General features: G+C 42.1%; 1 protein-coding gene across 3 annotated transcripts in view; it reads left to right on the forward strand.

The window, feature by feature from the left end:
• The first annotated feature begins 10,776 nt into the window (after positions 1–10,776).
• LOC116979170 (rho GTPase-activating protein 20-like) overlaps positions 10,777–13,772 on the forward strand; it is an 84,954-nt gene continuing 81,958 nt past the window's right edge. The window contains exon 1 of one of the 3 annotated variants that reach the window (XM_033030701.1): positions 10,777–11,070. In XM_033030701.1, the coding sequence (XP_032886592.1) occupies positions 10,984–11,070 (87 nt within the window). In that variant the 5' untranslated portion in view covers positions 10,777–10,983. Of the gene's footprint in view, positions 11,104–13,772 lie in introns of all 3 variants that reach the window. The other 2 variants (XM_033030703.1, XM_033030702.1) reach the window with 2 other exon arrangements.

Below are 13,772 nucleotides of genomic sequence, written 5' to 3' on the forward strand. Positions count from 1 at the left end.
GGTTGAGACTCTGCATCAGACATAAAATTCAATGTTTAAAGAGCGCCAATGGATTAAATTCATGAGACAACCGAGACAGATACAAATCCAAGTCTACAGATAGCTAATTGCTTGGACAAGTTCAATATTCTCACTGAACTTAGCTATGATGATGGCAATGAGCATTAAGGTAACTGATGACCAAATTTATTGGGACAATCCTTAACTTTGCTGAAATCATCCCTTCTTCGTACAATGTATAAGGCTTTGAAAGATAATCTTGGCATCAGCTAATTATATTCTTTGCGCCATATGTTGCCGTGCACCATGAACCTTTGATTCTGAATTAGATTAAAGAAATAAAACTCGCAAACCTGGCTGAATCAATATTGCATTCTATATTTGTGAAATGGTATCAACAAATAGGGCGGCAAATGAATCTACAATCATACTCATACCAAAAACTGATAAGGATCTTGAAGACCCAGGTTCATATAGAGCAATAGCCCTTTTAAATACTGATCAGAAAATATTAACTAAAATTCTATCTTATAGATTGAGCTTAGTGATTAACAAATTAATACACCCCGACCAAACAGGTTTTATTCCAAAACGTTGTTCATTTTATAATCTGAGAAGACTATTCAATATTATATACTCCAATAGAATTCCTAATGCAGATCTAGCAATTATTTCGTTAGATGCTGAAAAAGCATTTGACCAGGTAGAATGGCCATATTTATTTTCGGTGATGGAAAAATTTCAATTGGGAGAGAAGTACTGTACATGGGTTAAATTGTTATACTCTAATCCAACAGCTAGAATATTAACAAACCAAATGTTATCAACTAAATTTAACCTCTCTAGAGGTTGTAGACAAGGATGTTCACTATCCCCACTATTATTTGCTCTTGCAATCGAACCCTTAGCAGAAAGCGTTAGAACCCACACAGGAATATACGGATATAACACTAGAGAAACAAGGAATAAAATTTCCTTATATGCAGATGATGTACTAATATATATTACAAAGTTAGAAATTAGTATTCCAAATCTATTAAATTTAATAACTCAATTTGGTCAGTTCTCAGGATATAGAATTAATTGGAATAAAAGTGAAATCATGCCAATAACAAAATTCAATCTACATACATTACAACAATCCCCTTTTAAAATAGTTAAAGATAAATTTAAATACTTAGGAATCTATGTAACTAAGACATATACCTCTTTATTTAAACTAAATTTTCCACCCTTACTGAATAAACTACACAAGAATATTCAATACTGGAAAACACTTCCCATTTCAATGCTTGGTAGAATTAATGCTATAAAAATGATCTTCTTACCGCAACTACTGTACCTATTTCAATTAATCCTGATATATATCCCAAAAACTTTTTTCAAAAAAGTCGACTCCATTGTTACAAGTTTTATCTGGGATTATAAGAATCATAGAATAAGTAAAAAACATTTATGTAAGTCAAAGATAAATGGAGGTTTGGCTTTGCCAAATTTCTTGTTTTATTTCTGGGCAGTCCATATTAAAAACATGAATTTCTGGCTGGAAGAAATGGATCAACAACCAGATTGGTTAAGGATGGAAAAGGAAGACTACCACTATGCCTTCCCATTGTAAATAATCCTTTATTCAAACCATTCTTTTTGGATAAGGGTTTCACACAATGGAAAAATTATGGAATTAAAAAGATTGGACATCTTTACGGGAAAGGCACTTTTCTTTCATTTCAGGAGTTACAACAGAATCATGGACTGCACTCAAATAATTTCTTCAGATATCTACAAATTAGAGATTATGTTAAATCTAACACACAAGTCTACAGGACTAGGGAACGAGAAATCCTTGATGAATGTTTGAACATGCATCCTAACACTGAAAAATGAATAGCTTATATTTATAACACCCTCCTAAACAACGAGGTACCACCGACGGAACCATATAGACACACATGGGAAAATGAATTAGGTCATCCTATAACGAAAGATTTGTGGGACGAAAGTTTACAACATATACATCAATGTTCGTTAAATGCCAGACATGCTTTAATACAATTTAAAGTCTTACATAGATTACACTACACTAAAATAAAACTAAATAGAATCTTCCCACAAATCTCTCCTATTTGTGATAAATGTCTACATCTAGATGCTAATTTAACACATACGTTTGCAAATTGTATAAAAATTAAACATTTCTGGACTGATATTTTTGAAATAATTTCAGAAGTTATTAATACAAAACTGGATCCAAACTCAAAATTAATAATACTTGGAATATCAGAGCAAAGTTTAACACTCACAACAAGCCAAATAAATTTCCTCGACTACAGTATAATAACCGGGAAAAAATTAATATTAAAATTTTGGAAAGGCCCTACAACCCCCACAATTAAAATGTGGATTGTGGAAATGTCGGAGACCCTATATCTAGAAAGAATTAGACTTGTCTTAATGGACAAACAAGAACTTTTTGATAAAATATGGGCTCCATTCATTAATTATCTGACGGGATAGATTGGCCCAGCACGAAAACCCGACTGAAACTTGAACTCAGGATTAGATGAAAAGTCATACTTTATAATCTAAGAACCTATCTCCAATGACGTATTATAAGTAATCCATTCCACCTTTTTTGTTTTTTTAAATATTTGTAACTCTTTTTTCTCTCTTTTTCTATATAAAAAAAACATTAGAAGCAGAAGTAATCGACCAATGAAAATTTTAATAATGTATGACTGATGTATATGAAAAGTTTTTTTACTATAATATGTAACTATACTTTATAATATGTCTACTTCTAATAAAAATATTATTTAAAAAATCAACCAAATAGGGCGGCATGGTGGTGCAGTGGTAGAGTTGCTGCCTTACGGCGCCGGGGATCCTGACTATGGGTGCTGTCTGTACGGAGTTTGTCCGTTCTCCCTTTGACCTGCATGGGTTTTCTCGGCAGCTTTGGTTTCCTACCACGCTCCAAAGATGTATAGGTTTGTAGATTAATTGACTTGGTCAAGTTGTAAATTGTCTCTAGCGTGTGTAGGATAGTGCTAGTGTGCGAGGATCGCTGGTCCGCGGGAAGTCGGTGGGCCGAAGGGCCTGTTTCCACGCTCTATCTCTAAACTAATAAATTAGAAAAGTAGATAGCATAATTCATACAGCTCGTCATGTTCATCAAAATTGTAAGCTGTTACTTGAAGTAGATGCAACAATTGGGATTTTGAACTTTGCAAAGAAATATGAATCAAGCAAAACAGCTTGAAGTGAAATTGGACACCGTTTTCTACACTGCCTCAGAACGATGTAATCAAATACTCTGGTATAAAAGTCACAGCCAAATCCAAACACGCAAGTCATCCAGTTCAGCTTTCCTGTTCACACTGAGGCTCAAAGGTCAGCCTTCACATTCTTGAACTTCCTGTGTATGGGTAACAGTTTCTTTTTATAAACTAGATATTTGGGGAACCCTTCAATTCTCACGGATGATGAATATCCCTGTGTCGTATAAAAATAAAATGGCACTGTTCATTAACACTTGTGCCAGTGGTGATTAAGTCAGTGGCACTCCCAACATTCAGCTAGAGGTTGTGTGTTCATTTCCCGCTCCGCACGCATGAATACTAAAACTCTGGCTCGACACTCCAGTCCCGACCTGAGGAAGTGCCGCATTGTTATAGACTATGTCTGCTCTCAGGTAGTGTGTAAATATGACAGTACTGCTACTGCAATGAAGCTCTCTTTTGCTGGCTGTCTTGCTGCTTACTGTCAGCATGGCACAGCAGCTTAAAATTTTAGGAAGAAAAATTGATGAGTGAATAAACCAGCAAACTGACTTTCAGACAATTGGCCTTGGGATTAGGTGATGCTAACCTTCAAGTGTCAATAGGCTGTTGACCCATGGAGAACAGAGCAATGGAGGTTTATCCTGAACATACCAAGTATCTTCATTCTGTCATCATTGACTCAATATGAAGAGGAATAGTTCAATTGTTCATGGTGGAATCTTTCTGACACACAGCTCACCAAGCGTAGAGTGGGTGCTATTGAGGCAACAGAGAACACGCCTCAACAGAGAACAGAGGTAGCTTTTATACTCCAGTGTTGCATCCAATGGGTTGAACCAATAGTTAGTCTGATCTCGAGATGTGTTCAGCTGTGGGATTCAGATACTATTGCATCTGACCTCCTCTTGTGCTGGGGTTCAAAATCAGGTGCATCTCATCTTCATCTCCTGTGCTGGGATTCAGATATTGGCGCATGTGATCTCATAAGGTCATAAGTGATAGGAGTATAATTAGGCCATTCGGCCCATCGAGTCTACTCCATTCAATCATGGCTGATCTATCTCTTCCTCCTGCTCAGTTATGTGCTGGGGTTCAGATACCAGTCGGAGGAGGCACTGTCCTGAACGGCTGCCTGTCCTGCAGCTGTCCGTTTTTTCCCCTTCTTTTTTATTATTTTTAGTTCGTTGAGTGTACAGTCAGGGGGTCTAAATCTTTTGTGTGTGGGGGGTGGTGGGGGGAAAGGGGGAAACTGCTTTTCTAAGTCCCTGCCTGGTCGGAGGGGTTGCCTTCCTCCGAGCAGCGTCTTCGACCTGTCCTCGCGGCCTACCAACGGGTCCTGGAGCGACGTTTCCCTGGGGGGACCTGGCCAGAACATCGGCGTTGGCGGCGGCGCAGAACATCGACTTTGGCGGCGGTGCAGCGCTGGAGCACTATTGCGGAGCGGGCGATGCCTTTCCTGGGTCGCCGCGCTGGGACTCCAATATGCTTGGTACCGCCGGGGAAAACATCGTGGAGCCGCGGTTCTGCGGAGCGGCCAGCTGCGACGTTGAACTTGCATCTCGCCGAGGTCGCCAGTGTGCGGAACTCCATCCGGCGCGGTCTGTTGGCTTGGAAGCCGCGGGCTCCGGTGGGAAGGCGGCCGTTCCTGGCACCCCAAGCTGCTGGGGGTTCTCCCGACGCCGGAGTACCATCACCCGGCGAGAACATCGGGCGCCGTGGCGGCGACTGTGGAGGCCTCAATAGGCCCGACTATGGGTGGACAGGAGGATGGGGACTGGAGTTTGTGCCTTTCCCCCACAGTGGGAATCACTGTGGGGGGATGTTTTGGTGTTGAATTTCTTTGTGAATACTGTGTTGTGTTTTTGTTGGTGTGCTGCAAGGACATCAGAATTTCCCCTGAATAAGGGGATTAATAAAGTATTTATCTATCTATCTATCTGCCTTCACCTCCAGTGTAGGGGTTCAGATACCAGTGTATCTGATCTCCTCCTTCACCGTTGAGCCAATTGCAGAGCACTGATGTGATGGAGGAAGGGGCTGGAGGAACTCAACCGGCCATAACAGTAGGGTGAGGGGATGCATGGTTGGCTATCCTGTGTAGAGTGGTTTCACTTGAGTTATCTTACTTTATTTTAACATTTTTAAAATTATTTGCAATCATTTTAATTTGTTTTACATTTATTTTCTTGACTATTTAAATGTACTCGAACAGTTTTTAAAAATCTCTGACTATTGGAGACTTTAATAAAGATTTGATTAGCTTGATTGTAATCATGTGTAGTCTTTCCGGATATAACGCAACATAAAAGCTTTTCACTGTACCTCGGTTCACGTGACAATAAACCAAACTAAATAACTAAATGTTCAAAACTCCTTTGTGGGTGGGGGAGCTGTGGATCCTCCTTCCTGTTTGTATGAATGAATGAATGAATGAATGAATGAATGAATAAGTTTATTGGCCATGTATTCACATACAAGGAATTTGCCTCGGTGCTCCGCCCGCAAGTGACAACATGACATACAAGAGCAGAGAGGCAGGGGGGTGTAAAATGAGGGTAGAAGCAATAGGTAGCAAGGTGAAAAGTAAAAGTGGCAGGCAGACAAAACTAGGGCAAAAATCAAAAAGGGCCACTTTTCAACATAATTGTATAAGGGGTAAGAGCGTTGTAAAAACAAGCCTGAAGGCTTTGTGTCTCAATGCAAGGAGTATTCGTAATAAGGTGGATGAGTTGAACGTGCAGATAGCCATTAATGATTATGATATAGTTGGGATCACCGAGACATGGCTCCAGGGTGACCAAGGCTGGGAGCTGAACATCCAGGGATATTCAATATTCAGGAGGGATAGAGAGAAAGGAAAAGGAGGTGGGGGTAGCGTTGCTGGTTAGAGAGGAGATTAACGCAATGGAAAGGAAGGACATTAGTTTGGAGGATGTGGAATCGGTATGGGTAGAGCTGCGAAACACTAAGGGGCAGAAAACGCTGGTGGGTGTTGTGTACAGGCCACCTAACAGTAGTAGTGAAGTTGGAGATGGTATCAAACAGGAAATTAGAAATGCGTGCGACAAAGGCAAAATAGTGTATAATGGGTGACTTCAATCTACATATAGATTGGGTGAATCAAATTGGCAGGGGTGTGCTGAGGAAGAGGATTTCTTGGAATGTATGCGGGATAGTTATCTAAATCAACATGTAGAGGAACCAACGAGAGAGCAGGCTATTTTAGACTGGGTATTGAGTAATGAGGAAGGGTTAGTTAGCAGTCTTGTTGTACGTGCCCACTTGGGCAAGAGTGACCATAATATGGTTGAGTTCTTCATTAGGATGGAGAGTGACATTGTTAATTCAGAAACAATGGTTCTGCACTTAAAGAAAGGTAACTTTGAGGGTATGAGACGTGAATTGGCCAAGATTGACTGGCAATTAATTCTAAAAGGGTTGACGGTGGATATGCAATGGAAGACATTTAAAGACTGCATGGATGAACTACAAAAATTGTTCATCCCAGTTTGGCAAAAGAATAAATCAGGGAAGGTAGTGCATCCGTGGATAACAAGGGAAATCAGGGATAGTATCAAAGCGAAGGATGATGCGTACAAATTAGCCAGAAAAAGCAGCATACCAGAGGACTGGGAGAAATTCAGAGACCAGCAGAGGAGGACAAAGGGCTTAATTAGGAAAGGAAAAATAGATTATGAAAGAAAACTGGCAGGGAACATAAAAACTGACTGCAAACGTTTTTATAGATATGTGAAAAGAAAGAGATTAGTTAAAACAAATGTAGGTCCCTTGCAGTCAGAAACAGGTGAGTTGATCATGGGGAACAAGGATATGGCGGACCAATTGAATAACTACTTTGGTTCCGTTTTCACTAAGGAAGACATAAATAATCTGCCGGAAATAGCAGGGGACCGCTGGTCAAAGGAGTTGGAGGAATTGAGTGAAATCCAGGTTAGTCGGGAAGCGGTGTTGGGTAAATTGAATGGATTAAAGGCCGATAAATCCCCAGGGCCAGATAGGCTGCATCCCAGAGTACTTAAGGAAGTAGCTCCAGAAATAGTGGATGCATTAGTAATAATCTTTCAGAACTCTTTAGATTCTGGAGCAGTTCCTGAGGATTGGCGGGTAGCAAACGTAACCCCACTTTTTAAGAAGGGAGGGAGAGAGAAAACGGGGAATTACAGACCAGTTAGTCTAACATCGGTAGTGGGGAAACTGCTAGAGTCAGTTATTAAAGATGGGATAGCAGCACATTTGGAAAGTGGTGAAATCATTGGACAAAGTCAGCATGGATTTACGAAAGGTAAATCATGTCTGACGAATCTTATAGAATTTTTCGAGGATGTAACTAGTAGCGTGGATAGGGGAGAACCAGTGGATGTGGTGTATCTAGACTTCCAGAAGGCTTCCGACAGGGTCCCACATAAGAGATTAGTATACAAACTTAAAGCACACGGCATTGGGGGTTCAGTATTGATGTGGATAGAGAACTGGCTGGCAAACAGGAATCAAAGAGTAGGAGTAATCGGGTCCTTTTCACAATGGCGGGCAGTGACTAGTGGGGTACGGCAAGGCTCAGTGCTGGGACCCCAGCTATTTACAATATATATTAATGATCTGGATGAGGGAATTGAAGGCAATATCTCCAAGTTTGCGGATGACACTAAGCTGGGGGGCCAGTGTTAGCTGTGAGGAAGATGCTCGGAGACTGCAAGGTGACTTGGATAGGCTGGGTGAGTGGGCAAATGTTTGGCAGATGCAGTATAATGTGGATAAATGTGAGGTTATCCATTTTGGTGGCAAAAACAGGAAAGCAGACTATTATCTAAATGGTGGCCGATTAGGAAAAGGGGAGATGCAGCGAGACCTGGGTGTCATGGTACACCAGTCATTGAAAGTAGACATGCAGGTGCAGCAGGCAGTGAAGAAAGCGAATGGTATGTTAGCTTTCATAGCAAAAGGATTTGAGTATAGGAGCAGGGAGGTTCTACTGCAGTTGTACAGGGTCTTGGTGAGACCACACCTGGAGTATTGCGTACAGTTTTGGTCTCCAAATCTGAGGAAGGACATTATTGCCATAGAGGGAGTACAGAGAAGGTTCACCAGACTGATTCCTGGGATGTCAGGACTGTCTTATGAAGAAAGACTGGATAGACTTGGTTTATACTCTCTAGAATTTAGGAGATTGAGAGGGGATCTTATAGAAACTTACAAAATTCTTAAGGGGTTGGACAGGCTAGATGCAGGAAGATTGTTCCCGATGTTGGGGAAGTCCAGGACAAGGGGTCACAGCTTAAGGATAAGGGGGAAATCCTTTAAAACCGAGATGAGAAAAACTGTTTTCACACAGAGAGTGGTGAATCTCTGGAACTCTCTGCCACAGAGGGTAGTTGAGGCCAGTTCATTGGCTATATTTAAGAGGGAGTTAGATGTGGCCCTTGTGGCTAAGGGGATCAGAGGGTATGGAGAGAAGGCAGGTACGGGATACTGAGTTGGATGATCAGCCATGATCATATTGAATGGCGGTGCAGGCTCGAAGGGCCGAATGGCCTACTCCTGCACCTAATTTCTATGTTTCTATGTTTCTATACAGTGACTTCCTGTTTGGACCTCACTTTGGCCTGCAGGATGCCTCATGAGTACTGAAGGTCAGCTGGTTGCACCCTGAGTATCCAGAATATGAAGTCTGTGCTTTCAGGCATTCCGAGCAGCCTGGTTGATTCGAGAAGACTCGACCTAAGATTTATCCCCCAAACAGCACCCGACAAAGCAAAGCTAGCCTTTATCGGATTGCTGTTTCAGGGGACATGCTATATGCAGAGTGGAAATTTTAATTCATGCATCACACTATGACTTAATCGAGGCACTATTTAAATAGTCTTGTTTATAGAATTGATTGATAGAATTGATCGATTGAATTGATTGAAAGGTACAGCATTAATACTTCTTTAGTCAGAGGGTGGTGAATCTGTGGATATCATTGCCACAGAAGGCTGCGGGGGCCAATGGATATTTTAAGCCAAAGATTGACAGATTTTTGCTAGGTGCCAGGGGGTTATGGGGAGAAGGCAGGAGAATGGAGTTGAGAGAGAAAGATAGATAGATCAGCCATGATTGAATAGTGGAGTAAACGTGATGGGCCAAATGGCCTAATTTTCTGCTCCTATAACTTATGTACATGAACTTATGATAACAGGCCTTTCAGCCCACCCAATCAAATGTGACCATCGATCACCATTGATCACTCATTCACACTAGTTCTATATTATCCCATTTTCTCGACCACTCTAGGGGCAATTTACAGAGACCGATTAACCTGCAGACACGCACGTCTCTGGGAGGTGGGAGGAAACTGGTGGACTCGGATGAAACCCTCGTCGTCATAGCGAGAACGGGCAAACTCCACACAGACAGCGACCTGAGGTCAGGATCAAAGCTGGGTCTCTGGCACTGTGAGGCAGTGGCTCCACCAGCTGCGCCACTGTGCCGCCCCTTGTATACAACCCAGAACATGTAACAACTTCCACAAGAATACCGGATGGTCATATATTCATCTAACTCAGCAGTTTAAAGATCATCGCAATCCGTCTTCTTTTGACCCGGCGAGTGTTTACTTTGATGGGAGATTACGATCAAGATTTTGAACTGAAGCACCAGAAGCTATGTTCAAAACACTATTAGTTCTCTTCCTGCTCTCTTTAGCTGGCTGTCGTTGCTGCCCATGCCTGCTCAGGGGAGCAGTTTAAAATTCCAGAAGGAAGGCTTGGCATTCATACCAGCGGATAAACCAGCTGACTGATATTAACCTCCCAGACTCGTGGCCGGGGGGGACACGGGGTAATACTGACCCTGAAGTGTCAATAGGCTATTCATTCACGGAGTGCTAAGCACTCAAACCTTATCCTGATCTCACCTAATACCTTCATTCTGTCATCACTATCGATATCTAGTGGAATAGTTCAATTGTTCACTGTGAAATCCTTCTGTTCCGCCTTTTGGATTTAAGAGAGAGTCATATAGAGCTCTAGGGGCTAGTGGAGTCAAGTGGGGAAGAAGGCAGGCACGGGTTATTGATAGGGGACGATCAGCCATGATCACAATGAATGGCGGTGCTGGCTTGAAGGGCCGAATGGCCTCCTCCTGCACCTATTTTTTATGTTTCTATGCTTTGCAATCTACTCGCTGAGTATGGAACTGAGAGCTATTGAAGCAAAAGATAATTTCTATTCGTAAATTAACACTTTTGGATTCTTAGATTGTGATCGGAATTTCTTAATTTAATTTAATTTTATTAATTAGTTTCAATATTAGAAGTAAAAAGGGCTGGGTTGGTAAAATAAGGGCCGCTGAAAAAATAAAACATTCTACAAAACGACCCCGCTTAAAAGTAGGATATGTGCTGGTAATTCAGGACTTGTATGCCTTTAGCACTAAAGGGTTACAGTCATTGAGGCTCAGCTAGATGAGGATGCCCTTATTTAGTCAGTGAGGAGGAACGGCCCATGGATCAGAATAGGACGCTGTCCCAGCTCAGTGGAAAGAAAAACTGTGCAACTCTCACCAGAGATCAAACAGCGGGTCCAGTCAGATCATTATCAGGGGGATTTATGCAGATTGCAACAGCAAACACAGTGCACAAATCATTCCTCCCGTTGGACATGGGAAGCAAGAAACATGTGCAGCTAAGGATCGAGTCAGCATCATGACTCCACAGCAGAATAACGGAGACCAGAGGAAACAAAAAGCAGAAAGTGGAAGTGAAATGTTTGGAAAATCAGAGGCAGAAAAGGTTGGTTTGAAAAGATAATTCCCAGCTATGGAGGTAAATTTTTAAGAAGATTATGCATTAAGGTGGGAGTTTTACATGAGGAATTAAGCCAGGGTTTGATGTACTATTAAGTTTTTTCCTGTTGTATATTTAGATTTCCCCATGAACAATTCTTTCTAATATTAGTGAAGTAGTAAATCAGTTGTAGGTTGCCTGTACCACAGCAGTTCTCTATCCATCAGAGATGATCACAGCTAATTGAGACGCAGAAAGAATCTGTTTCAATATTTTGAACTGTTGCTTTAATTAACTCAATCAGATTAAATGTTTCAACAAGGTTTCAGGGAAAACTAACGGTAAAAATGAAAGTTTTATTACCTATTTCTAGCGTGATGATAGTATTTAAACTTTTTAAATGCCAAACTCATTGATAATTTACGGACAAATTCAGTGGACTGCAAAACATTGTGGACTTGCCCGTTAGTGTGGTTAACCCATTGATGACTGATGACATTACTTTTAAAGTGAAGGGGGAAAGGTTTTATAGGAATTAGAGGGGTAACATTTTCACACAAAGGGAGGTGGGTGTGTGGAATGAGCTGCCGGAAGAGGTAGTTGCAGGTTGCAGGTGGTTGCTGGAGGTTGCAGGTAGTGGAAGCAGGTAGGGAGACTGACAAAAACCTCCGGGAACCTCCGGGAACCGCACGGAAACCTTGGGTGGGGGGCAAAGTCTCCCGAGGTTTCCGTTCAGGTTTCCTAAGTGGGACAGGGGCATTAGGAAACAATTAGACAGGTACATTGATAGGACAGGTTTAGAGGGATATGAGCCAAATGCAGGCAAGTGGGACTGGTGTAGATGGGACATGTTGGTCGGCGTGGGCAAATTGGGCCAATGGGACTATTTTCACACTGTATGACACTATGACTATGACTCTCTTGTTAGTGTGGCTGACCCATCAGTAACCTATGGTATTCATTTTTAAACCGCATTTGCAAACATCTTCTGTATTATTCCATTCTGCACAGAGGGGATTGCTGCATTCACTGCTGCAATATATTGACCAGTACCTAATTTTCAGTATATACCCAATGAACAGCTGGTGTGGAAAAGGGACCTCAGTTATTGAATATACACACAAAAAAACTGGAGTAACTCAGTGGGTCAAGCAGCATCTCTAGAGAAAGGTAATAGGTAATGTTTCAGGTCGAGACCCTTCTCCAGACTCTCTGAAGATGGCTATTGACCCGAAACATCACCTATTCCTTTTCTCCAGAGATACTGCCTGACCCACTGAGTTACTCCAGCTTTTTGTGTCTATCTTCGGTGTAAACCAGCATCTGCAGTTCCTCCTGGGGTATGCAGAGAAGGCAGGTACAGGATACTGAGTTGGATGATCAGCCATGATCATATTGAATGGCGGTGCAGGCTCGAAGGGCCGAATGGCCTACTCATGCACCTATTTTCTATGTTTCTATGTTTCTATGTTTCCTACGCATTTTGTCGACCGCAGTTATTGTCAGGAATCCTTCTCGGAATATCTTCGGGAACCTTATGTGGAGAATGTAGAATCATCTAAGAGTCACGGACGTTTCGGGTCGGGACCCTTATTCCGACTGAAGAACGTTGCCTGCTCATTTCCTCCATAGATGCTGAGTTACTCCAGCACTTTGTGTTTTCTTAAGCTTCCAGCACATGTCTCCATGTTACAGACTTCCACGCTACAGTCCTGCATCAGGTTGAAGTTGTTACTTAAAAATTGAATGGAGTAAAAATTGAATTGGTTGCTGTGGACTATTGGTGTATGGAGGATTAACAGATACTTGTTTGGACATATGTTGTTGCAAAATTGAGTGTCATCAGCACAGATATCGTTCACTGCTGAAAAGGGAAAAGGTCAAATCTTCAGACTAATGAAAAACAGAAAGGAAATCAAATAATTGAAGTTTGGATGTGTTTATTGGGGGCTGTCATGTGAGAAAGAGCCCCATGGGAATCAGTAAAGGGAATGAGAAAGGGGGAAGGGAGAAGGCAGGCACGGGTTATTGATTGGGGACGATCAGCCATGATCACAATGAATGGTGGTGCTGGCTCGAAGGGCCGAATGGCTATTTTCCTGTGTCTATTTTCTATATCTATGCCTATGTCTAATGTTGTTCAGGCTGGGGATCACTGGGGAGCGAGTGATTGGAAGGAGACATGTATGGAGGTCATGTTGGACCAAGAAGTCCAAGTTGGTAGAAGGATCAGGGTGGAAGATTGTTTGAGGGTTTGGAAAGTGAGGTTGATGGAGGTCAAGTTCAGAGGTTAGTAGAGGGCTCAGGTAGTTGATAGAGAGGTCAGGTCAAGTGGCTGTTATGGGATTGTGCAGGGAGATTAATGGGGATCAGGCTGGGAACTGACTCAATAGGCCAGTCAAAATAGGAGATTATTAGACTTTAGTGTTTAGAGATACATTGTGGAATCAGGCCCTTCAGCCCACCAAGATCCTGCCAACCAACAATCACCTCGTACACTAGGACTATCGTACACACTAGGGAGAGTTTCAATTTTACCAAAGCCAATTAACCTACAAACTCGTACGCCTTTGGAGTGTGGGAGGAAACAGGAGCATCTGGAGAAAACCCATGCGGTCACAGGGATAACGTACAAACTCCGTACAGACAGCACCCATAGTCAGGATCGAACTCGAGTCACTGGCACTGTAAGGCAGCAACTCTACCAC

Source organism: Amblyraja radiata, chromosome 12 (assembly GCF_010909765.2).
Source record: "Amblyraja radiata isolate CabotCenter1 chromosome 12, sAmbRad1.1.pri, whole genome shotgun sequence".
NCBI lineage: Eukaryota > Metazoa > Chordata > Chondrichthyes > Rajiformes > Rajidae > Amblyraja > Amblyraja radiata.